The sequence below is a fragment of the Megalops cyprinoides genome, chromosome 14 (genome assembly GCF_013368585.1).
Source record: "Megalops cyprinoides isolate fMegCyp1 chromosome 14, fMegCyp1.pri, whole genome shotgun sequence".
NCBI classification, from domain to species: domain Eukaryota; kingdom Metazoa; phylum Chordata; class Actinopteri; order Elopiformes; family Megalopidae; genus Megalops; species Megalops cyprinoides.
This window is the reverse complement of record NC_050596.1, coordinates 11,495,521-11,521,708: the sequence shown is the minus strand read 5'-3', so window position 1 is coordinate 11,521,708 and position 26,188 is coordinate 11,495,521. Positions and strand designations below refer to the sequence as shown.

The 26,188-nt window shown below is 44.2% G+C and overlaps 2 protein-coding genes across 2 annotated transcripts; one reads left to right on the top strand and one right to left on the bottom strand.

Moving 5' to 3' along the window:
• The first annotated feature begins 67 nt into the window (after positions 1-67).
• rpl31 (ribosomal protein L31) lies at positions 68-2,997 on the top strand. Its single transcript, XM_036544847.1, has 5 exons — positions 68-139; positions 860-963; positions 1,368-1,493; positions 2,191-2,303; positions 2,927-2,997. The coding sequence occupies exons 2-5, from the start codon at positions 860-862 to the stop codon at positions 2,956-2,958; spliced, it is 375 nt and encodes a 124-aa protein (XP_036400740.1). The 5' UTR covers positions 68-139; the 3' UTR covers positions 2,959-2,997.
• Positions 2,998-3,296: 299 nt separating this feature from the next.
• LOC118788781 (TBC1 domain family member 8) lies at positions 3,297-25,832 on the bottom strand. Its single transcript, XM_036544845.1, has 20 exons — positions 25,500-25,832; positions 21,965-22,075; positions 21,342-21,460; positions 20,331-20,559; positions 19,983-20,223; positions 19,128-19,335; positions 16,941-17,138; positions 16,053-16,205; positions 14,830-14,980; positions 14,046-14,260; positions 12,717-12,834; positions 11,647-11,932; positions 11,291-11,417; positions 10,758-10,856; positions 10,478-10,546; positions 9,963-10,206; positions 8,212-8,277; positions 6,927-7,013; positions 6,225-6,325; positions 3,297-5,723 (listed from the first exon to the last, which is right to left on the bottom strand). Exons 1-20 carry the CDS (start codon positions 25,624-25,626, stop codon positions 5,301-5,303), a joined length of 3,372 nt encoding a protein of 1,123 aa, XP_036400738.1. The 5' UTR covers positions 25,627-25,832; the 3' UTR covers positions 3,297-5,300.
• Positions 25,833-26,188: the final 356 nt, after the last annotated feature.

The following is a 26,188-nucleotide window of genomic DNA, read 5'->3' as shown; positions in this document are numbered from 1 at the left end:
TACAGTAAACATGTAATGGTTGCATGTATTTAAAATCAATCTAAAGCATTAATAAGCGAACCGGATGTAATCGTGTTTCTTTCGCTTTAGTACTACCCAGAATCCTTTAATCTTTCCTTTCAGGTAGTCCGCTGTCACTGTGAGTATTTTCCTCATACATCGCCCGAATAATCCAACTTCATCCTAGTCCAGAACGGTTGAAATGTTGTCTGTGAACGACACAACAGCAAAAGAGTGCATTTCACAATGTATTGTGTCATTTTGGAAACACGGCAGTTATGTATTTGTCCGATAAACACGGTCTGATTTGAAGACACAGAACCGTGGACAAATGTACTTCTAGCTGTGCAGTTCTTGTGGTAAAATGACACACCCCCATTGTATAGTATTTGTTTAATTAGGATCGTATCTGTTGATTTGTGTCATGCAGAATATTCAGTGCACTGTGGGTTGCGTGATATCTTGGGGAAAATTGGGATTTATTCTTGGCTAAATAGTGAGCCAGCCAGCAGGCAAACCCGAATGACTGCTTCTATATGAAGTACTTCTGGTACATATGACACTTGTTATTGGCATCATTCATGGGACACTGGTGCTGTAACGCTTAAAAAACTGGTTTGATATAATCATATAGGCAACTGTCAGACTATGCAAAGGTAACAGTCCGAGAGAGTTGCGTGAGTTACAATACAGAAATTGAATTGTACTGTGAAGTACTTCGTGTACAGTTAGCTAAGGTTAAGGGTGTCTGTGACTTCAAATGTGCCACAGTAATAGCTAGTGAAAATTCCTGTGTGTGTCTCAGATGCAGGTAAAGCTTTTCAGGAAGAACTGAGTTGTCACTCTGTGTAACTTGTAGATGGCTCCTATTAAGAAAGGAGAGAAAAAGAAGGGGCGTTCTGCCATCAACGAGGTGGTGACCAGAGAATACACCATCAACATCCACAAGCGCATCCATGGAGTGTGAGTGACGTTTCTGTGGCCCAACGCGGCCGTGAGTCCTGCCGTAGGAATCATCATGGAATAATTCTGCAGATCGGAAGGGAACTAATTACACTGAGATTATTTGTAACGTCAGCTTGTCGGAGCTGGTGCACAGTGCTTGTCTTTTGGCATAATATGTTGATAGCTCCTGCTGTTCCTTGGCCCTTTGGCTTTCCAGTTACTGGGTCACACGCATGAGAGAGCTACACCGCATGCATCCGTATACATAACCAGTGTTGTCTGGACTGAAGAATGTCACTGTGATGGTGATTAAGCAAAGGAACAACATGGGGTTATTTGCTCTGTATGATTTTATCCACTTTGTCTTTCTGCAGTAGTACCTACCTGAAATGACATGTACTTCCTCTGCACACCACACCCAGGGGTTTCAAGAGGAGAGCTCCCCGCGCTCTGAAGGAAATCCGCAAGTTCGCCATGAAGGAGATGGGAACTCCTGATGTGCGCATCGACACACGATTGAACAAGGCCGTGTGGACCAAAGGAGTGAGGTACAGATTCACTGAATCTCTGGACATGGATTGCCATGGAAGAAACTTTAACCCACACAGTGTTGAATTGTGGGAAAATTGTGCATATTTAAATTGTACTGATCTCTCCTTAGTTGGTCATCAACACATGCAGACTGAAAACACCATTAGGGTGCTCGCAAGGAGGGTGACTAAATGTGTCAAGTTTTTCCATGTCACTGCTAATGTCGTGTGCATGGAACTCGTGAAGGTGCCCCTGCTGATTCTCTTTGCTTCAGCAGTCTGTATTGGTGGTTGTGTTTGAGAGTATCACACTGCAAAATTCTGCTGAGATTGATTGATCTTCATATCATCTGGATGCTCCATGCCATTCACTGTACCCATCGGTCACAATTATGTGTTGGAGTTGCGGGAAATCTGAGCTGAGTTGGACACGTTAAGGGGTTTAAACTATGAATAGAAGACTTGCTGTGTTTCCCGCATTGTTAGCATAAATGCATATGTTGACGTGAACTTCTCTGGGCGGGTAGAATTCGAGAAGTTAATCTGAAAGTTGCAAAGGAACTATGCTTGTGTATACTGAGTTTGTCTTGCTGGCTTTTCCCAACAATACTAGTGTCCTAAATGGAAACACAGCAACAGAGGCAGCTTCACTTTGCTTCCTGAGCATGCAGTGTGTTTAATGGTAACCACTGGGCTCTTCTGCATGTGTACACAGGAATGTACCATACCGCATTCGCGTGCGTCTGTCCAGGAAGCGCAACGAAGATGAAGATTCTCCCAACAAACTGTACACTCTTGTCACATACGTTCCTGTCACAACATATAAAGGTAAGCAGTGGAGAAATTAAGCAATGTGCTGAACTTAAGAGTAATGTCGCCTTTTATTTAGATTTTGTTTAACTCATTTTAGCAGTATATGTGTTGAAGCGTTCAACAAATAGTTGCAAAATATATCACTCCAATACTTCCCTTGGGGATAAAAGACAGATGCAAAAGGGATAAAAGTTGTGTCATTGGGGAATGCAATGGTTGTCTTTGAGGGAAAAAATGTTGCTTTCCAGATGGTGTGGCTGGGATAGAAATGTGCTTTAACGTGTTTGGTGGTGGTTTCACACAATGATTAGTTGTGGTTCTTAGGGTTCATCTCTGCTCTGGCAATGTAAAAATAGTCCTCTTTTTGTTTTGTCTGGATTTCTTAGTTCTCCACTATGTGGTGATATCCGGGCTGGAAGCTGGGTCTGGTAGAGTGAAAATGGTCATACTGGTGAACAACTGATTCATGTTCCACAAAGAGCAGATTTTGGTTATAGACAGCAGAACCTGATAAATAATTTATGCTGTCTTGGAGGTGTTAATATCAGTGGGTGTGAGAACTGTCTTCATTTTCTTTTGGTATGTTCTGCTTTAAAAATAGATGGCAACTGATGGTCTTTTTAATTTTATCCTAACAGGTCTGCAGACAGTCAATGTTGATGAGAATTAGAGTTGTCTTCGCTGCTGATGAAATAAATGTGTAAATTAACCTTTGTTTCAAGCCTGATTTTTCTCCATGTATAATTTGAGCAGTGGGTCGCACATCACTAGGCACGTCATGTTTGGGGAATGTACTGACAAAGTTATAAGATGACTTAAAGTCAGATCAGCTTTACAGCAGAAATGGAGCTCTGATAAAACCTGTACAGCAACATAACTGGAAATATGTTTACCACAACCAAACAGCCCTGCAGGCTTAAACAACCTTGCAGGTTTTAGCGGATTTCTTGTACAATGTATCCATTTGAACTAATTTAAATTAAAAGACTCATACTCTTTTGGCATGGTTGCATTATTGGTAACTCTGAGGGGGTAGATCCAACCCAAAGAGGACACATTTGTGGAGGCAGAGATTTTAATGTTAAGTAAATCATTAAAAAACAGCACTTGTAGAAAAGGAACTCGTTGAAAATAAAATCACAAGACCTCTTTATATTGTGCAATTTACATGCCATTCTACACCGATCTGGGTGAAAATAAAGTGACCACAGCAAAACCAGAGGTGATTCTTTGGCTCCTGATTGGATCTCACTAATCTGGTCCTGATGTAGATTTGGATTTTAAGGCAGTCACAGCATGAGACCATACAGACTTGGATTTTAGTTTAATGTATCAGGCTTCTGCATTGTGCTGGGAGAACGAGGTGGTGTAAACACCATAACACATAGCGGCTCCACCCGTTTTGGGATTCATGAAGCCTCACTCTCCCATCACTACTGCTTCACATTCTGGGAGGAGTTACAGAACTTCTAATCGCTACTTAGCAATTTGCTCCTAGCTAACAAACCAAGTCTGACTGCCCTACATTGGAAAAAAATGTTACGCATCGGCTGCATTAGAACTTTCGTACTCCTTTCACCTGAAGTCACTTCCCAAAACTGTTCTGTCAGTCTCAGACTACTGCTGCATAATTCAAAGGTTCAAGTAGAAATAAAAAATGACATTCCATTTGCATCAGACTTAAAATAAAACTATTTTCCAATAAGGCAGCTGTGCATGTTAGGAAGGAAAAGACAGCGTAAAACATGTTACATATGCATGTCACATGTCCATTCTCAGGTAAAGAGTTCCTCAGAAATCCTATGCTTTTCTGCTTTGAAAGAAGGCATTTTAAAACTGCGTTGTGAGGCTACACAATTGCAGTGTGTTCCCATGTAAAGTTATACGATTCAACAATATAAAAGGCAATGGACTGATACTCAACAACTAACAACAGATACTCAATGTTTCCTTGCTTCCATATTGATGTATATTGTAAACTTCCTTTGGACGACTTCTGGCGAAAGTTCCTACTGGCACTTTGTTTTAAAAGGGAGAGGGGGACGGACTTCACCTAGGTAAGATGACCATCTCCTCCAATCAGCCTTTACTCACACCTGCAGACGAATCGGCATACGGGCACGGCCCAGCTGACTTGGTGCCAAGGGGAAAAATGGCCGTCTCACATTAGCAGAGTTGGTCAGAAGAGTAAACAGAAATTATTTTGTAGTATGAGGAGATGCACCACCTTCCATGAAATACTAACAGCCTACGTGCTGCATGCTACATTAGGACATATGATATATGTGTTCTCATAGTTGGGCCTGTGTCACATTGGTGAAGGGATCAAGAACTACTTTCTTTGGCTATGAAGGGCTTGCACGTGACTTTGGGACTCGAACCAGCAATGCCCCTCTCCAGATAGTGCAGCCCTCATTGTCTCTCTTCCCTCTCTACATTGCAATGCCTTCTCCAACAATGACCCCATTTAACATTTTTTGTCTCACAGCTTAAAGCTAAGGGAATTAAAGATTTAATACTGTTCTTTCCTGAAAGTGTACCAATGTGAAAGAGGGACGGCTCCTGTTGGACTGTTTCATTTAAAAGAAAATCTTTTTTAAAAAGACCACTCGTGCTGCAGTAATTTTGTAGTGCATTATGCAATGAAGGTACGGCAGAAATCCAAACAGAAGGATGTGTTGTGTATGGAGAGTGTGTGTGTGCTTCCTCCATGCTGGATTCTTCCAATTCCGGTCAATTCACATATGTCAAGGCTGCTACATCGAATGAGGGAGGGTTCCAAATCTAAAGAGACAATCCCTCTTTTTTCCCCTATTTGCCCTTCCTTCTGTTTGCTACCCATAGCCTGTCAGTGTTTAAGTATAGGCACGTAGACGCTTCTTGAACCGACTTAGTGGGATGGACAGCTAAAGGCTCATCAACAATCAGAAACCAGTGATTATAAGGTGGCATACTGATCAGGCGGTCGACCCACACGGGGCCGAGATGTCTCTGCTTGTGGTTCAGCTCGGTTCAGCCGGGTCCCTGCTGGATCATCAGGAGGCTGACCCGCTCATGGTACTGTTTCGTTTTGGCGGCAGCGATCTTGGCCTTGAAGTCCACGGGCTTCTCGAAGAAGTTGACCAGCGACTGCTCGGTAAGGAGCGAGGCCAGGATCTGGGCGAAGCTGACCGTCCACTCGCTCTCCGATTGGACGGCGCCGGCCTGGGACGGGCCAGTGTCGCCCAGGGGCTGCTCCGCGCTCCCCGCACCCCCCTCCTGTGCCCCTGCCGCCTCCTGGGGCATCGCCTCTCTCGAGCACCTGCTCTTGTGGTCCACCTCCCCGATCTGCAGCACCAGGCTGGTGACCGTTGCAATGGACTGGAAGAGCTCGTTCTCGTTGGGGTCTTCGTGGAACATGCTGTAGAGGGTCTTGCAGAACTGAATGAACTCCCTCTGTGAGTGCGAAACAGTGGGGTCAGTGAATAGGACTAGAACAGCTGTTAGAGGAAATGGGCTGAGGTACTAGTGATGCTCATTCATGTTTGAATGGACATTTCTTTTCTTCTTGTTTTAAAAAATTGGTTTGATCCACTTTCCTGTCAAGCCATTTAAATATTTCCCACCCAAGTGGTTTTCACATCAAACTGTTATTCACTAACATATTCAATGACAGTCCAAGTCCTTTTGATTAATTACAATCAATATCTTCATAAACCTCATTACTCTGCTAACTCCTCTACATAGAGCGATCTTAAAGCAAGCTTTTAAATCATTAGAACACAACCAAGGCTAAACAATAAATGGGTTCGTAGATCCCCTGGCACCACTTCCCTGGGATTATTCTCCATTAATGTTTTCAGACAACGATCGAAGGAGATTTTGGACTTGCTTTATGACTGGGAATGGAGTAGCAATAGTGATCACCCCGAATCTTTGTAGAGCACACTAAATCACCTGGTTCATCATGGGTAGGGGCTTCTCCACGTCCCCCTCCTTCTCCTTGACCAGATCCCTCAGCATCTGCTTCAGCTGCTCCTGATAGTCCATCATCTCCCCTTCAGAATAAGAGCATATGAAAGATGTCTCAGACAAACCCTACTTTAATCTGCCCCTTCCAAATAAGCAGACATAAGTGGAGCCAGAGCACTTGTGACGAGAAAATGAGGCTTCAAACCATATAATGGGTTTGGCTACCATGTGTATGAACCAACCAAAGGGCAAAATGTAGTGACTGGTTATATATCAGTGAGTCACTGACAGGATGTAGTAACACTGTCTATGTAAAGATTCCTGAAGTCTTGGTCACCCATCAGTAGAGTTTCCCATCAAACCAGTAGTTTGTCAGTTATAATTACAAGCTCTGTGGAACGATACTTTTTCCACACAGGACTTTCCGTCCTGTACTTCAGTGCTTCATCCCCTGCAGTGACTGATGTATGGTAGTATACCTGGCTTCCCTTGTCTAGTCAGGTTGCACAAGTTAATTAGTGGTAGGGCTTGAATAGTGTTATGCTCACACTCACTGGTCTGGGAGTGTTGGCCTGGTCTGACACTGTTGCTCATTCAACTTCAATGGATACACTTATGTTCTTTTGTGCTGGAAGTTGATCTGGATAAGAGCATCTGCTAAATGCATGTAATGTAATAATGGCTTACCATTTGGACACTCCACATACAGGGGCCTGGTGGTGGATAGCAGGGGGGACTTCAGGGGGGAGGGATCATCCTCATTTTCAGTTAGAGCTGAGGGTAACACAGTCACAAGGGTCAGAATTTCAAATCTGGCTCCAGGTGGATTACTTTGTTCTTTCCATTTAACACTGACTTTCACATTTATAAACAATAAACAATAATACAACAAAATTGAGGTTTAAGTGAAGTGAATAACAAGTATGGAGGAGTTAGCCACATAAGGTCACAGTAAATACCATACAAAATAGGGGGTAAGATAGTAGGACACTGATATACTACATGACAAAAGAAATTGGCCATTTTAATGAGTAATGGTAATTATTAATAAAATAGCACTGGTGTGGATGAGAGGGATCAGAGTGTATCAATAAGGGTGAGTAAATTACTCCATTTGTTGAGAAAGATGATCCACTTCATTGCATCTCAATACTGCCTATACTCACTTCAGTCTCTTACATTGAGAAACCTCAGAAAATTATCAACACATTGTGAAAGAGGTTGTGGGGGGGGGGGGTGATGTGGGATAACTGGAATAATCCAACAGCCGGTCAGAATGCAGCTGTGGTGTTCGTGTCTAGGACCCCACTCTAAACCGGTGGAGAGTACCTGCACTCTGTGACTGACTGTAGACAGTAAGACAGCGCAACGCTGAGGTATGTGTGCGAAACTCAAACATGCCTGAAGGGAATAATCCAGTTCCGCTCACAGCAATCCCACACTCACAGAAAAAAACACGTTCTATATTTCCTCTCTCTGCATTACTCATCAGTAGGCCTTCATAAAACAGACAACAGGCCTGTCATTTCACATGTGGAAACAGACATTGGGGTGGGCTATTTATAAACTGTCTGGATAATCTAAAATGTCACACTTGTCTCCTGCTAAGAAAAAAAACACACAAACTTATAGTTAAATTTAAAAGTCTGCACCCTATGGAAGTTTGAGTTTTCCTTCCAGCTTAATTTAATGGGGGACATGCCACTGCCACGAGAATTTGCAGCAACTTATAAAAGAATAGGTCAAAAGAAATCCAAATAAAAATCCACACAGGAACGATATTGAAAATTCCATTTTCATTTCACTTTATGGATCTCAACAGTCTGTTTAAGTCCATAAAAATGAAATAAAAGGTCGTCTCTAGGCAGAGGGGAGACTTCTTCTTCAGTTAAAAAAAAAAAAAAAAGAGTATGAGGTAACTGTGTGCTGCCAGGCACAAGAGGGGCATTATGGGAGGTCTGGTGTGGCTCACCTGGTGGGATGTGCAGGCGGTACAGCAGACGGATCTTGTCATTCAGCTCCCCACTATACAGCGTGTCTGTGGGAGAGCACAGAGAATGCTGGGATTGCAGAGAAACAGTGCAACAGTGTGCAGTGCAATTCCTGCGCTCAGGATGAGGAAAAATGGTGCTTCACTTCCTGTTACAGGTCACAAAATGATAGCAAGTTCAGGAAGGCACTTTCTTTCCCAAAGAGGGATTGGGGAGAGGGAAATGAAGGGACTGGAAAATGGATTAAGAGAGAGGAAACCTGTCAGAGAGGCCGGGTGAAGGGACAGAGAGAGAAAACAAGCGCTGGTGTCTTTCAAAGAAATAGGGGAACTGGCATCCTTTTATACCCCTCACTGCAACAGACCTGGCAACCCTATCTGAGAGACAGATATTGAGTCAGGCTCCTCACATAATTTTTACACTTTGTTATCTTGAAGTGTTCATACTTTTTCTTATTAATAGTGTTTTGTTAAATCTTCTTCAAAAATACACCCATTGTTTGTTATACTTATTACTCATAAAAATGCTTTGGCAAATGGAATATATTTCTACCATCCCAATAAAACAGCCTGAATTGAATTGAAGTGAAACTGAGGTCTCCGAGCTACTGCAGTAATTTCCTCCGATGTTGGGAGCATCACATGATGAATAACGATGCCACATTCTGGGATCAATTTCCGCTAATAGCTCTCTGTGGCTTTCGATAAAAGACCATGAAAGCTTTGTGGGCCCGGTTGCACATCTCAAAGGAGCTGTGCGGCTCTACTCAACAGATGGACACTACAGCAGGGACTCTGGTGGCTTTCCTGATTACTCATTAGGGTCGTTCCGCTGTCCTTGTTCACCCTGACACATGCACGGCACCAAAGCATCCATTCCAGCAGCTACTGCAGGTTTGGAGTTTTGTTCTTCTGGATCAGAGGGGAACACTTAGTGTCGTCATTCCAATAATGTGGGAAAATGGGTGGAGCAATTATGTGCATTTAATGACAGACTAAACTGATCAAATTATAGTGTTTTGCTGTGGACAGCCAAGTCTTGTGATTGAGTAATACCAGTATGTGTTTCAGAGCCTGTTCCTGCTCCACCCATTATAGGGTTCATGAAGCCTCACTCTCCCATCACACTGTATTATTCTGCAATGTTTATCTGGTAGCAGGACATATCAAAGGGGATCAGAGTCTGTAAGAGAAAACCAGAAGAATGCTTATCCTGAGACAAAACAGTATTTTAAAACGAATGGTGCACCCAAACGTTGGTAGAAGCCTGCCTGTTGCTTTATTTTTAATGTAAGCCTATTAATAAGTGGTTAGTACTTTGAACCTGGGGAGAGTTTGGTTGAATGTATCTAGCAGATTAACTTTTTCTGGCCTGAGTAGTAACATTTTTGATATGGTCTTCTTTTCAGAGAACAAACAAAGATGCTTTTAAAAACATGACCCATTTTTACAGGTGATGACATGCCAGGCATGCGGATTCCAAAAACAGGGTTGTATTAAATGAAAATGGTGTAAATACTTATTATCCCACTATGTTACTGTAATGCAACTTTAGACACAATGAACTAAAAGGGAATAAGCTGCTTACGGGTAATTCTCACCTACCCATTATGCTTTACTTCTACTTTTCATACAAATTTAGCGCTGAAGCGCTCAGCTTAAAGGTCCACCCCCGCTTCCCTCACTTCCCACTCACGGGCTGAGACATGTACGTTAACACCCACACAACGTACCCAGCCACCCAGCGAACTGTCGGAAGTTGATGAGGGAGAGCTGGTCTTGGTCCAGCAGGTTGAAGGTGCGGTTGGCGACGTTGTCGGTGTGGACTCCGCACAGCCACGGTGCCAGCAGCTGGTACAGGCTCTTGAACTGCGCCCGGTCCACCCGGTACTGCTCCACGTAGGGCAGGCTCGGGTCGTGGTGCTTCAGCGAGCCGCCCGCGCCCACACCCCAGTACAGGTTGATGAAGTACTCCGTCTGCAATCCAAAGGGTAAAAGAATTTCAGAGGGGTGTCTTTGCTCTGCAAAAGCTTACATGTTTGCCGAGCAGTAGGAGGCATTCCCATTGACCTGCCTCAGTGACAGTTCAGCCAATGAAGTTAGCAGCAGGTCAGCAACACCTGAGGCAAACTGTTGGCACTTCTGCATAACAATACACAGAGCTATAGATACGCCTGCTCATTCAAGAGCCCCCCCCCCCCCCCACAGTGACACAAATGGGGTGACTGAAATGAGATGTTGCTCAAACCTTGAAGAGGTCATAGACATCTGCCAGGTCCTCTGGGGAGACGGACACATCAGGGGTCACAACCCTGAGCTGCAGGGGCACAAAGACACAGAGACAAGGGGATAGGAGATGGCTGCAGAGGAATGGAAGAGCACAAAGTTGGCCGTTACGGAGTTGGGGCCACAAATCAGGGCTTGTCCTAGCCACATACGGGTTTAGCTAAATTTGCACAGAGCTGCGAATGGTTTTACGCTGCATAGGGAATGTGAATCTTGAGTGTCTCTGCATGCCTGCCACTCACAGCATTCTCCTTGGTGGTATCTTCATGCGCCTGTAGTACTTGAATCCTGTGTCTGCATCTCAGCTGTTCCACCTGTGGTACCGTCAGATCTCCAAATTTCTGCAACAATGAAAAAGGAGAGACAAAGAGAGCAGGAGAGGGGAGAGGGGAAAAAAAGGGAGAAATAGAAGGAGGGTAGCAAAAGAAGAGAGGGAGTTAGCAGCTCCTCTGGAACCTCCCCTTTCTGCTCCTCTGTTCTGTTCCAGCCTTGAACCAGTTACCATGGCAATGGGCCTGGTAATTTATAGCCAGCATTCATCCTTTATGATACTTTCTCTGTCCCAAATAGGATTGGAACCCAAAAGTCTCAAGTCCAGAGTCCTTTCTCCATACAAGTGTTTCTCAAATGGTTTTAAGGTTAAGGCCCACCCACGGCTTAATTATGAAACTTATTTGGTTGGGGGCTTGTGCTGTTTCATAACCCAGTGTCTGAGAAGTGCTGACCTACACAGATGCCCTCTCATAGCCTGGTAAGACACAGAGGATGCTTTTACCTCATAGGAATCTCTGATGAGGTCAGCAATCTGCATTTGCTGTGGTAATGACTCTCCATCTGCGTCAGTGCTCTGACCTTGCAATGAGGGGGAGGGGTCCTCATCATTTTTCACCTGGTCCAGGAAACTATAAAATGGGCACACACACACACACACAAACACAATGTGACTTCTGTGTCAAACATTTCCTGTTTTACCTACTGGTGTGTTTATTTTTCTCTGAGTGAATCCTCAAGGATTCCCAGAATACAGCCCCCTGCACTAGACTACACAGCCAGTGGCCTGTGCCTTCATGAAGGGGGGGAAACTCTGACCCCTCACTCTCTTTCACCCTGGGCAGTCAGGTAAGGTCTGACCTGGTGAGGACCATGATGGCCTGGCCGTCGTCGGTGCTGGCGCAGAGCGCGGCGGCGTTGGCGTCCAGCACTGCCAGGCCCAGCTGGAAGATAGCCTTGATGCCGTGGTAGAAGAAGCAGTCGACGACGCAGATGGCACTGCGGAAGGGCAGCACGCTGATGAAAAGCGTCAGGAACCAGGAGAGGGTGAGCGACGACAGCGGGGACAGGTCGGGAATGTGCTCCGCCAGCACCGGCAGGCGCTCCCGGATCAGCTCCTCAAACACAGACTGATCCACCTGCGCACCTGGGCACCAGAGAGACAGGGAACAGAGGTCACACACACACACATTAACATACAAACACACTCACATACACAGAACTATACAGGCACTACACACACACACACACACACATACAGGTACTACACACTCATACACACAAACACACAAGGGCTACACATACACACAAACACACACACACACACATACAGAATGCACTAGGTATGCAGTACCTGTGTGTGTGTGTGTTTTACATTACCCTACACACACAAAGAAAGACAGGTAAACAATGAGTCACTTAATCTTCATCTTCGTATACTTATGGAATAGTTTCTCCTCACATGGTTCAAAACACAAGGAGTTCTAACAGCAATATTATGTTCACACACCACAAGCTCAAAAGCAGCAACTTCACAAAGCCTTGAGGTTTCTGGCATAGTCTCTTTTCAGAGGAGAAAACCAGCTCTTTTGTGGCATATGAAAATCAATATTCAAATAAAACCATTCCCAGGCTGATGTCTGCTATTCCTGTTCCACAAACATCTGAGTAGATCCTTGTGAATGTCAAACACAGCCAAGTGAGAGCCTGAGTTTCACCACACAACAATGAGCTTGTGTTGAGATGTGCACACACCTCTACACACCACGCACAGGCATACACACACACCACATGCTTCATAATACAGTACACAGTACTCACTGCACACACATATGCCTTGCACCTTTTTCTGTAACCCTATAAATAGCAAATGAACACCTTCAAAAAGAGCGTTTGAATGTTGAAAGGCAGCACCGAGTTTGACCACACACCGATGACTCTGCGGTTGAAGTAGTCAGGCAGCATTCTTTCACACACGGCCACAAGCAGCCAGAACGCCTCCTCCTCCCTGCAGTACAGCAGCAGCACGGAGGCCAAGATATTCATGGACTGCAGAGAGACAGAGAGACATTTCAGACTATAAATCAGCATTAAGGACTCCTCAATAGGAAAGAAACAAACAACCAAAATTTACACAGCAGTTAATAGACCAAAACTCAGTGGCAGGGGAAGACAAACAGCAAAGTCACTGTGTATGACACTGGCATCAGAGTCAATACTATGTGGACCAGAACACCAGGAAAAGCAACATCCTATGTAGGCAAGCCTAGCAGGCATTGTCATAGCATGTATTTTGGCTGATGAACTGAATTGATAGTGACCCTAATGTACAGACATTAACAGCACACCAACCTATTTAACAGGGTCAGTTTTGGGAGGTGTTTACTTAATTGTTGATACTGCAACTGCATCAAAAATGAGAGTCTTGATCTGATTTCACTACATTAATAGCTCAGCTTATCTTTGAAAATAGTGGCTCTTAAGAGAGCTTGTGTGCATGCTTGCATGTGTATGTGTATGTATATGTATGTGTGTGTGTATATGTGTGTGTGTATATGTGTATCTGTATTTGTATGTGTGTGTGTGTGTGTGTGTGTGTGTGTGTGTGTGTGTGTGTGTGTGCGCGTGCAAGAGCACGTCCTGCATGGCCTCATATGTCATTTTATTTGAAGACATTCTCAGTATAGCTGAAGCTATGGTGACCGTTGGGAAGCCCATCGTATGGGATACAGCTAGAGCTGTGGGACAAAGAAGTGAAGGATCAACATCAACACTACATGAAAAAGAATGACACACGAGATATACATGCCAGAGCATGTACAAAAGGTGAGGTATTACTCACACACTGGCCTCAGTCACTCCTCGCTCCATATTTTAAATAAAAGCTGGCCAGGTAATTACTGTCAAAAGCCTAAACCCATACAACATGTAATTATGCAGTGCAGAAGGACAGGACAGTACAATCCGGAGAACAGGAACAAGAAAATTTTCATTTACTGGAATTCCCAGTGCAGCTGAAAGATGATGGGTGGCCTGTTGATTGACAGATAGTTTCCTCCCTCAATAGGAGGAGAGTGTAGTAATTCCAATCCTCTGATCCGCACTCAACTCCAGCACAGCCGGTGGTGATAATGTGCCTTCCTTGCTGGTTCGTCAGTTCTCTTCAAATGCCATAAAAGACTAAAACACACATGGCCGGCCAACTAAAGTCCTGGGACCTAACATGGGACAAATTGTCTCTCCTGCCAGATGCAAGGTACCTGACAGTAGCCGATCTTGGGGTTTCGGTGGGCGTAGGCGGTGAGGACCCTGCGAAGGGCGGAGATGCCAGCTTCATTCTGGAAGGCCGGGTGGTCGGGCAGGGAGCGATGGAGGTCCCTCTCAATCTCCTCTGTGGCCAGGCTGCTCTGTCCCATAGACTCCTCCAGTAATTTGGCGTAATAATCCGGATGAGCCGTTAGCTCAGAGGCAGCATCTGCATTTCCATCAGGAATGAAATTAGTGCAACACCAGAAGACAGTGAACTGTTAACCAGAGGCTCAACTTAATCAGTTTGGCAAACGCAACAAGCCTTTGATTAGATTGCCTGCTATTCTCTCTTTGAGAACATTCATGAGCAATCTGACAGAAAGTTCCTTCTCAAAGCGCTAAAACCTAAGTAAGTGACTTTGCTAATCAATATATTTAAGCATCTGGCTTCCCTGCAAACAGTGTCAAATGCAAACAGCATTTAATGGGAAGAACTGGGGAATTAAGTGCATGAATCAAAAAGATTATGAGAACACAAATGACCCCAATGCTGTTAAACAGGCCATTAAACCACCAAGTTAAAAAAACAGCTTCTGGTTTAGTTTTCACAGAGCTAAATATAACACTTATATCAGGAAGTGAAACTATGTCAGAGCAAAGAGAGATCACAGACACAGACTGCAGACTCCAGATCAATGCTCCACTGAAATCCTCTCATGACACCCAAAAGCCCCACGTTCCCATGGCAGCCAAACACCCGCCCCTCAATCCCACGGCCCAGCCACTAGCCGTCACCTGAGAAGGACATCCACAGCTCTCCCCGAAGGGCCTCTGGGATCCCCATGGCGACCAGCTTCTGGATCTTCTCAGTGCGGAACATGTGCACCCCCCTGCCATACTCAGAGAAGTGGTCCTCCCACAGACGCACCTTCACCTGTTCCATGCTCTGCAAGAAACACACCAAAAAGATGCGCTAACACAGAGGATCCCCCCCAACACACACACACACACACACTAAATGTACATCAGGGGTAAAACTGTGGCCATGGAGATGATTCTAATTTTTGTTCCATCCAAGCTCTTAATATGTAATTGGATCAATTATGCTAAATTACAGCAGGTGATTCAGTTTAAATAGGGAAATGCTGAGTGCCTCTGGCATAAAGGTCTCCTGCATTAATTTAGCAGAATAATTAATCCAATTATATGATTAAGGGATGGCTGGAGCAAAAACCAGAGACATCTCTGGCACCCTAGGATCAGGAATGCCTACTGCTGACATACACACTTGAAAACAAGCATTAGAAACAAACACGATCAAAAATTCAATTCATAATGAAGGAAGATATCCGAGATAAGTAAAACACAACTGGAGCTAGCGGTATTCCAGTAGAGTACAGTCTTCCCTTTGGACCATGTAAATCTAGTGCTCCAGAGCAGTTACACTGTGCTGTAGTATGTGGCTTTTTTCAGATGAGGAGTTCCTGACTTCTTCTGGCAGTTATCACGTAAGGGTGACAACTGCAGAGTTCTGGTCAAATTTCCAACTGGTCTCTATACAACTGGCAACCCAAGAGGCATTAAAAATGGTGACCCCCCAAAAGCTCATCAGTCTCGTCAGTGCTTTTCGCTCCAGTGTGCACGATAGTCAACAGTGTTAACTGTAGGGGATTGAATGTATTCTTTTTTTCTCCTTTTATGCAACCCTGTTTTTGTAATAGCCAAGTGTACACAAGAACCATCTCACCACAACAACTTCTACGTTTGTCTGAGACAAACACACTCCTCTAATACAGTCGCATGCACCTAAGTGCCGTTTTTGGCACTACAACTCACACAGCCCGCTACAGTCCCTGGTCAAGTCACAGGGTGCCTGAGAGCAGCCAAATGAGCAAACCCTGCCAACATATCCAACCATATCCCCAATAGCAGATAGCTATACTCACAGATTTGGCCAATAATGGATAGCCATACTCACGGCCAAAGCAACAGCAGGTGTTCAGCCCCGTGGTACTCACAGACTTGTTGCTGGGGGAGTCAGGCTGGGTGTTATGGAAGGTGGATATCAGAGCCTCTGTGGTCATCTCCTGTCGTACATTTTTCTCTGCAGACCCCGCCTCCTCAGAGTACATGGTGTCGTAGTAGAAGGTGTAGTATGGCATTGGGCTGATCTGAGCCAAAAAAAAACAATGAGGGGATTAAGAAACTTTATACACTACAAGATATTACATTATATTACTGCCATTTAACAGATGCTCTTATCCAGACTGAACTGCATCTAATAAACTGGCATGGAAAGCTGCACTAACTGGATACCACTAACCACATCTGAACCACATAAATAATTACACATAACCCTGAAGTACACTTCCACATACATAATTACACATAAGGATAACAAAAGACTTTCTGTGATGTTTACATTATCATCACATGTAAGCACTTTATGTAAACCACCAGACAGCAGGATATTACCAGAGAGATTCTAGGACCTAGCTTTGCTGTGCTAAAAAACTATATTGTCACTGCAGCTAAGCAGTGAACCATTCATTCAACAAATCATAATCTTGACAGAATTAATTTAGTTAGGAAACTCTGGGAGCTGGGGAATTAGATCGCAGCCCTCCAAGTACAGAGCCGCACAGATCCTCCACTGCTGACACCTGCCTAAGAGTATGAGCAGAGTGTGTGTGTGTGTGTGTGTATGAGTCTCTGTTTTTGGTGTTGTTTATATGTCCATGTGTGTGTATGTGCATGTGTATGTGAGTATGTGTATGTCTGCATGCATGCATGTGTGTGTGTGTTTGTTTTTCCTGTTGTGTAATGCATGTGTGTGCATGTGCCTGCACACTGCACGCAAATGTGTGTCCATGTGTAAATGTAGACGCTTGTGTAAGACTGCTTACCAGGGACTTCTTGCGCGGCTCCTTGTTGCGGAAGACGGCCTGCCTCCACTGCACGGCGCGGAGCCGCTTGGTCAGGCTCTCCACCAGCTCCTCCCGCTCGCGCAGCTCGATCAGCTGGAACGCCCGCTTGCTGCGCACGCTGACGATCACCGGGTTGGGCAGTGAGCACGTGCTCTCCGCCTTCTCAATGGAGACCACCTGGGGACAGCGGGGGAAACAGGATGGCACTACTGAACGTCTCAGGATAACAGTAGGTATGGGTGATAGTGCATTTGCATGCTTCATGTCACAGAATTCTGTGGGAAAAAAAAAAAAAAACACAGAGACCAATTCTGACACTGACCCAGGGGTTTCTGGGAAACCGGGGTCCCCATCTTACTAACATGGACTACATTCAATGGCAACTGAAGTTTTCTAAACAAAATAAACCAATAGCTGAGGGAATGTGTCAAACAGTGGATACCAAACTTGTACCAGTCAGCCATATAAGGACAGTATGCTAGTATATGCCCAGTGTACCCAAATAAAACCCTGTCCCCATGTTTAATTTCTGAAAACCTTTCTCCAGGGCCAGATCTAGTTTGATATGTACTGATAAAGGCCAATTTTATCAGTGGTCATGGAAAATGGATTGTCCTTGAAACTTCAAGTCACAGGGAGCAAAGCACAGTCAACTTTCTAACTGCACTAGTCCATGCTGGGCTGAAAGGAGTGGTAGAAAGTTTAAACATGGGAGAAAAAACCACAACACACTATGAAGCAAAGACCCAACACTGAGCTTTTAAACTTGACTGAGCATACAGCCACAATACCTGCTTTCTATTCAAGAGAATTTATACGTTAGCCAGCAGTCACACAGACACGCTCTGTTTGAATTTGTGTAAAAATACCTACAGCAAACACCTGCATGTCACTCTCAAGTCTCAAATGTTTCCAGGACCTTCTCAAAGATTGTTCTCATACATTAAGCTTTCAGATAATAGGGTGGCCATTGTCTTGAACTGAACTCAAACACTAACTAAGTTCAAATACGAACTTAGGGAAATCTAACAAAACTTAACACCACCAGGACACATGGTCAGTCAAGCATGCATGCTGCATAATATATAATGTTCATATGATATTAACATCTTTTGGAAGAAAAGTGTAATTGTAATGAGTTCTTTTTCATGATGCACTCATTCAAATACAGCTTGACCAATCCTAAACTCTTTGGAAGGCACATCAAGGGTCTTTTTTCTCGTGTTGTGAACTGCGTGCAGAGCACATGGAATCTGCTGGCAAAAGTTACACTGAACATTAGATTACATTACATTACATTTAAATGTAATGTAATAAACATGCAGTTACAGCTTTTCAACAAAATGTACACATTTAACATTTCAGTTTGTAAACATACCAATTAAACCATACTCCAATAAAACAATAAAAAAAATCCTGATTAAAACCTGTGACTCCTTTACACCAGCAAACACTTGAAAGTTTATGGTATCAAATTACCATATCATAAACCTCCAATAAGATTGGCTCCACTGCCACCTTATGTACTACAGCAAGCTACACTACACTCCAGGATATGTCTGTCTTCTCAAGGAGGTTAACAGATAAACCTCCTTAGCCATGTCCACACAGAGGCATTTTAGCATATAATGTGCATCACACATGTTTCTGGGATAACACAATAAAATGAATGCTAAGGATGTGTCAGAGTTTTCATATTCAGTTACTGTTAATGAGACTATGGTCTAACTTTAACCTATAGATTAAAAAAGATGTTTTTAAGAATTTTGGTAACTACACTCATAAAAGCTGAATTTTGTAATGAACTCAAATGCTTTAATATACTGCCTTCATCAGTGAAATGGTGTACATTTATAATATTTACACACCTACGGTGATGTGTTAGAGACAGGTATATAAACAGAAAAAGATCATTCCACTGAAAAAGTATTTCAAAATGTTTGAATCTTTAAGTGCGGATCTTTATAAACTGCTGCTATAAATATCTATGAATCTTCAAGAATGATATGCACCAGATCACTGTGCACTCCGTGCTGTGAATCCAGATGGTTGTGTGGGCCATTGTGGCAAAGGCTTAGATTCTCACTTAGCAGGGCTACTTGGGACTCAAACCCACAGCCATCTGGTCAGTCTGCTGCTTCACACTGCTGGTCTGGGTGGGCGTACCTCGGAGAGGGGTATGAGCAGGCTGCAGAGGCCCTCCTCCCGGCTGGCGAAGCACAGGTAGCTGTCGGTGGTGTACAGCGTGCCGGGGGTGTGGCAGCGGGCGTGGGGCGTCCACATGGAGCACACCGCCACTTCCTGCAGGCGCTCGCGGCGGGGCAGCCAAAACAGTGCCAGGACGTACTCCTTCAGAGCCTGCTGCTCCAGGACCCTGCACGCCACACATGCACACGCACAGACAAACAGACAGACGGATGGAAGGACGGGCGGGCAGACAGACAGACACACGCACATACAGAAAGACAGCCAAAACTCCTTACTGACAAAGCTCTCCAATGACACATTTTACTAAATGAGAGCTAAAAATTTCAATATTGGTTAAGATATGAAGGAGTCAAAATACCAGCCCTGTCTAGACAGGAATCTACCACTTTTCCCGTCTTAGTAAATGAAGGCAGGGCAGGTAAATCATTATGCATGCACAGAGGTGGATGGGGACTTGTAAATCATTACAGTTGCAGAGATAAGGAGGGGGGTGTCCTCCACCATCTTTCCAAATTGCACGGTTGCCATGGAAGTAAATTCCTGAGAACACACTCCACTTCAGGGCAAAGTCCGCAGAGCAGTCTTTACGAGCTCTGCATCATGTGATATTAAAACTGGCTCGGTAAGCCAAGTTTCGCTCTCAGGGACTGAGAAATCAGTTTAGCCACTGTGGGCTTACAGACACACAAACACCCCCCCCCCCACCCCATGATCTTATTCACTCTTGTTGCCATGCACACTTATACACCTCCACACTTTTGTCCAGTCCATGCCCCTCTCCCCGCTGTCCTGTTCACTGTGATGACCTCTGACCTCTTGGTGATGTGCGCAGGCTGCTGCAGGACCTGGTCCAGCTCGAAGGCCTCGTTGTCCAGCAGCCTGCGCAGTGTGATGTCAGCCAGCCGCACCATCATGCTGAAGACCTCCTCCAGGCTCAGGAACATGGAGAAGTCGCGCTGCCGGCGGCGCGTGGTCACGCGGATGGTGTCCGTCATGAAGCTGGTGGAGGCCCGCTCGAGCCGGACCACCTCCGCCCAGGGGATCACCATTTTCACTGCAGGGAGGGGGGAGGCAGAGGGGTAAGTAAAATGCTCACTGTGAGAGGAAAATGTAGCAGCTGCCTGTTATGGGCGTGGGTGGCGACAGGGTTAAGTGACGGACCTTCCTTGCCCAGCAAGAAGGAGTAGAAGGCCAGGTGGTTGATGCTGAGGTACAGCCAGCCCTGTCGAGGGACCCGCCCCTTCCAGCAGCAGCAGGAGTAGTGTGTGACCAGCTTCTCAGAGGACGGCAGGCCGAAGCGCATCTCAAACTTCAGCAGCGCCTCGCGGAACTTCTCTGGGTCTTCCTCTTGCACTGCCTGCCTACTTCTCACCTCCTCTGCTATCAGACCCTGAGAAAGTGGGAGAGAGAGGATGACAGAAAGGAAGGAGTGAAAGGAGAGAGAGGATGGGAGGGAAAAGTAATGAGAGGAAAAATGGAGAAAGTGAGGGAAACCATTCATATATCTATCCATCTATCCATTTTAATGCCATTGTACAATAATGTTATTGTCCATAATCATATTGTTTTAAGAATAAGAATAAGAAATACTTTATTAATCCCGAAGGAAATTTGAGTGTCACAACTGCACCGTCTGGCACACATCAAAAACAACAAAAGAATAAATTGAATAAAATAAATAGAGAGGTATAAAATACAGCAAATAGAAAGATGTTTGTGCAATTATGCGTTGTGCAGTACTTCTGTAGCTGTCATATAATAAATAAATGAGAATAGTGAGATGGAGAAATTATCATCCTTGTGCTATGATTATATACATAGTATATAATGAATTATGAAACAAGAATAAACAAGGGTAAGGCTACTGCTATTATACAGTATGAAGTGCAGTAGAAAAACAGTTATTGTTGTACAATATGCATAACAATGATAACTGTATAGTGCAAATCCTGACAATACTTTTGGCAATACTTGAGATATCTTGTTGGACCAATAGCCTGCTGAATTGTGAAAGGTGGTTGACTATGGGAGCACAGGTGCAAGAAGAGCAGGAACCGAAAACGGGAGTTATTCCCCAAGTCTAAATTTGACTCTCTCTATGGGCTGCGACAAGGCCAGACTAAATCAGACGATCCCTGCACCAATCAGCATCATCTCTTGCCGTGATGGTACCTTCACTTTTCCCTTGACAAAGCTGGTGACGTCATCCTTGTTCTCAAATACTGAAAGGGAGTGAAGGAGGTTCTGGACCAGCCAGTCCCAGTGTTGGTTAACCTCTTCAACTGCAGTACCTGGTCAGCAAGAAACACTGGTCAAGGAAATCACTCTGAGGTCTTGTAAGGGCACATCTGCAGACTTACTCAACCCTGGTCCTGGGGGGCCACAGTGCAGGAATTAGGTAGTACATTTCACTTGTGCCCTTCAAGACTAGCATTGAGAAAATATACATTTTTATAGTGCATGAATGTATTAAATGGACTGCATTTATATAGCATGTTTCTACTCATGTTGAGTACTCAAAGCACTTTACAGTTATATGCCTCACATCTACCTACCAGTGGCAGAGGCTGCCATACAAGGTACCAACTATACACTGGGAGCAGTTTGGGGTTCAGTGTCTTGCTCAAGTACACTTCAACATTCTGCCAGGGGGAGCCAGATTCGAACCAGGGACATTTCCAATCCCCAGTCGGCTGCTCTACCTCCTGAGCCACTGTCGCCCCATATTAAAACCTATCAAGCCGAGGAAACAGCAACTCTGCAAGGGCAAGATGGAGACTGATGGGTAACCTTACCGCTGGCAATGACCCAGCTGACCTGTGACCCAGGAACCTGCAGGAGGATGCGGAATGGGGTGACGCGGGCGTTGGAGTCCAACACTGTGTCCAGAGCACCAACCAGCATGCCTTCAGAGGGGCGTGACCCAAAAAGACAGAGAGCGGGTTACAGAATGACAGAGCCTGGGGCTGTAGAGGCAGAAATGGATGTTACAGAATGAGAGGAGGGTGAGAGAGATTACAGAGTGTGGGCGAGAGAGTGGTGTTATATAGAGATAGTGGTCAAGAGCTGTGGTCACAGCTGTGCTTTCTCTACAAATGTGAAAAATATACAGAAACAAGACAAGACTGTTTTCCTGAAATAACTAAGACACATCCACAACTCACAAAATCCCCAAACATGAAAAAAACTGAGAGAGATGGGGGTTGCAGATGGAGAGCCTCACAGAACATAAGGAGACTGAAAAGCTCTCAGCGGATCTTCAGGCCGGGAGGAGGCCATACTGAAGCTTGACTCATTTCTGCTCTGTGAAGCAAATGGATGCGCACACACACTCCCCATTAAAGTAATGGTGATGGGGGTCATTATTTCGGTTGTTGTTTTTAACTGCAGAGAGCCAAGCACTGAGAGAACAGGTTTAAAGAGGTTAGGGACTGGAGCCAAACCTTATTCCAAGGCCAATGGACAACCTTGCTCCTGATATAAATCAGTCTATTGTATACACTAATCACAAATACTCTAACAAAAGGAGCACATCCACTTCCACAGTCAAAACCCCCAAGATCTAAAACAGCACAACTACATTTACATTTATTCATTTGGCAGACGTTTTTATCCAACGTGACTTACAAGTGAGGCAGAGTACAACACAAGCAAAAAGCCATATAAGGAGACATCAATATTAAAAGCACTCTATGAACAACTTTCAATAGCTGGCCAGATAAGGTACAAGCTAGCTGGTAGTCAAAACACGTCTGAGAGAAAAAGCCCACAACTGTAAAAACCCATGACATTCAGTGACACAAACTTGATGGCATGGATATCCACAGCTGACTGTGTACATGGACATAGATGTGCCACAGTGAAGCCATTTCACGTTCTTACAAAATCCCTTTAAGAGATATAATCAGAGTCATGCGTTTTCTGTTTGTGTCAACGGTTCCAACACGAGTCTCTCTTGTCCCAGTATAATTGCTGATTTCCTTCTTTAGGAAAGTCCTTCTTTAACCTCTCATTATAAACAGTTTAGAGAGGCATCTAAAATGTTCTCTCCATAAAGTGGTATTACATTCGCTGAGTTTCATGAGAACAATCCATGATGCTTTTCGGCACTTATTTTCCAGCAAGTATTAAGCCAATGAAGACAATGCTCTAATGATCATGAACAGCCATTAGGGTTTGTAAAAGAATCCACAGCAAGATGGCAAATGACATCCTCGCTTTCCCCTCGGTTAACATGACGGGTTTGTTCTCTCAGAAGAGTTCCGCCTTCTGCAGATTTGAATGTAATGTAATGTCATGCAACAGCTGTTTATTACAGTGTGGGGGTGACTAGCAAAATTAAGACAAAGTATGCCAGCAGCCCCATAATGAAACTGCGTCTGTTCCATATAATGAAAACCGCTGAGACCGTGACCCTGCTCACACGGAACATTCTGTGGCAGCATGGGACCAATATCACATCACTCCACCATCACAGCAGTGTGGGGAAACTGCTACATGTTAACCTGGGCAGGAAGGAAGGCCGATACATGATAAAGACCCACCCTCAACGATGCTGTTAAAAAAAATCCAAAAACCTCTGAATGCTGTTCAGTTAGCAACCTTTATACATTACATTACACCACATTACATGCATTTAGCAGATGCTCTTACCCAGAGCGACCCACAATAGAACATAAGTCTATCCAATCAAGTTAAATGAGCAACAGTGTCAGACCAGGCTAACAACACTCCCAGCCCAGTGAGTGTGGGCATAACGCCATTCAAGACCTTCCACAAGTTAACTTGTGCAATCTGACTGAGCAGCAAAAGCCAACTAGTATAATGCAAGAATGACAGAATGCCTAAGCCTAAAACATCATCATTGATGTAGGAGTTAAACAGGGGGGAACTAACGATCAGGCAACCTCTACTCAGTATCAAGAGGTCAAAACAGGGACTGGACCACACCTTTCTAATTACAAACAACCTATTTCAATATTGATGCACTTCAGCATTGACATAAATCACAATTACATTCATAAGTCACATTAACAACTGAATATCACCATCGACAGCCTTAATGTTATATATTTTTTAAATTACCTTACCATTTATTGTTTCTAATGGTACAGCCTTATATAGACACATTGATAAATGGTAAAAATGGTAAATAGGGTTAAAGAAACAGAACAGAATGAACAAGAAGACTGCATGTTTTAATAGCTCCAGGCCACTGTGGGAGATTGTAGTCAATCTTCTGCCTTCTCTCTCGCGCATACCGCTATGTGTACACAGTGGGTAAATTAAGCTCAGACAAATAAGACGTTTCTGAAATACAGCCCACTCAACAGCCACACCAAACCACATCCTACATCTTTCAAATGCGAGCTTTTATAGCTGTTCTGAATGATACCAACTCTATGCGCCACAATGTTTAAAGTCCCTTTATATATTCTAGTCTGTCTTTTTTGGCTTTATGGCTTATCAATTACATGTTTACTATAACAGAAGTGACGGTAAACAAAATGATCTAAGACCTTGGCATTTCTCGGCACAGAAAACACTCAATAAGAAAGAGGAAGCAGTAAGACCTGGGGAATAAATAAGGCACTTGCAGACCTTTCAGAATAAACTGTGGCGTCAGCTGTCGAAAATTTGTGCAACACCAATCTGTGAATTAAATATCAGCCACGGTCTCTTTTGAAGAAATGTCCTATACTTTCAGGAGATGTATACTGTATAGCGTTGGGCTTTGTGTGAACAGTGTCAGTACCATTACTGTAAGCCTCATCTTTGAATTTTTACCCTAAAATTAAGGTGGTGGATAAACATACACTGTAACAGTAAAAGAATTCTGATGTTTCCATTCTGCCTTTTGTTCTACGAGGTGCAGCGTGTATATTATCAAATAAAGGACTTGCTTGAAAGAATAAAGGATTTGCTTGAAAGACACCCCTGCCCAAGAAAACTTGCAGAGCTCAGGTTTAGAATATTAGCCACTCATACGGCTGAATATTTTGTTGTAAAATGATGAAAAAACTGACGTACACACGTTTTATACACACACGCAACTCTAGCTCAGTGCGCAAGGGAATATTTAAACCTAATAACCGACGTTATCCCGTTGTTACTGAATACAGTACACAATGATAAAGCAGTAAGTTGAAAATGGGCGGCTACACTTTCCCTCTGCAACTTTTAGCTCACCCGCTTATTCAGTTGGCTGCGTTAATGTGAGGAAGTTTCTCCGCTGTTAAAATGCCGATGATCGCTACAAATGGCTATGGGGTCAGTACAGTCAGAAGCTTTTCCAACCGCCGATGGCAACTCTTGAGGTGTCTGGCTTACCTGATATTTTCCCCCCGGAATCTCCATGCCCCCTCCTGCGCTGTAGAAGGAAATACGCGTTGGATTTTTCTGTCACCCATAGGTTCAGTGCGTTTTTTAGCAAAACTTCCTCGGGATTCAACCACATTCTCCAGCGAAGAGAGAGGAAAACAACAAAGCAAAACGTATTTTGTAGCACTGTAGTTCAGGTGCACGCCACTGTGGCTGCTTTGCTATCAGAGCGTTTCTGGAGAAAAGGGATTTCTCAGATCGCCCATGGTCGATCTCATCGGTTTCGCAGCGGCGAACGCAAATGAATCATATTCTCGCTCTCTCCCGAGTGAAAATGTATACAGCAAGTGACTGGTTTCCGCATTTTACCCAAGCTTTCCTTCCCACAGTTCCGGCAAATATGGAGGAAGTTTGATTTCAATGGCTCTTTGTGATTGGCGACTGTCTTGGATATTTCTGTTTGTTTATTTTGGTTTTGCGTTGTATCCCAGAAAATAAAGACACTTAAGACAAACTAAGAGTAGCAGTACGTGAATAAATATGAGACCCAAACTACGCAGACATTGTAAATAGGTCTGAGAGAGAAATCGAGTCATAGTCGGGAATAGTAGCATTGCTGCCGGTAGATAGCGGTGTGCAAAGTCTTAAAATTCACCCATTACAATGAGATGCTATATAGCCTACGTATAATGTGAAAT

Excerpts from the sequence above, each read along its gene's own strand:
- rpl31 (XM_036544847.1), top strand. The coding sequence starts at position 860 with ATGGCTCCTATTAAGAAAGGAGAGAAAAAGAAGGGGCGTTCTGCCATC. Across the intron at positions 964-1,367 it reads CACAAGCGCATCCATGGAGT|GGGTTTCAAGAGGAGAGCTC; the intron begins GTGAGTGACGTT and ends CACCACACCCAG. Across the intron at positions 1,494-2,190 it reads GTGTGGACCAAAGGAGTGAG|GAATGTACCATACCGCATTC; the intron begins GTACAGATTCAC and ends ATGTGTACACAG.
- LOC118788781 (XM_036544845.1), bottom strand. The coding sequence starts at position 25,626 with ATGTGGTTGAATCCCGAGGAAGTTTTGCTAAAAAACGCACTGAACCTA. Across the intron at positions 21,461-21,964 it reads CAGCTGGGTCATTGCCAGCG|GTACTGCAGTTGAAGAGGTT; the intron begins GTAAGGTTACCC and ends CTTGCTGACCAG. Across the intron at positions 10,857-11,290 it reads TCATCAGAGATTCCTATGAG|AAATTTGGAGATCTGACGGT; the intron begins GTAAAAGCATCC and ends TCATTGTTGCAG.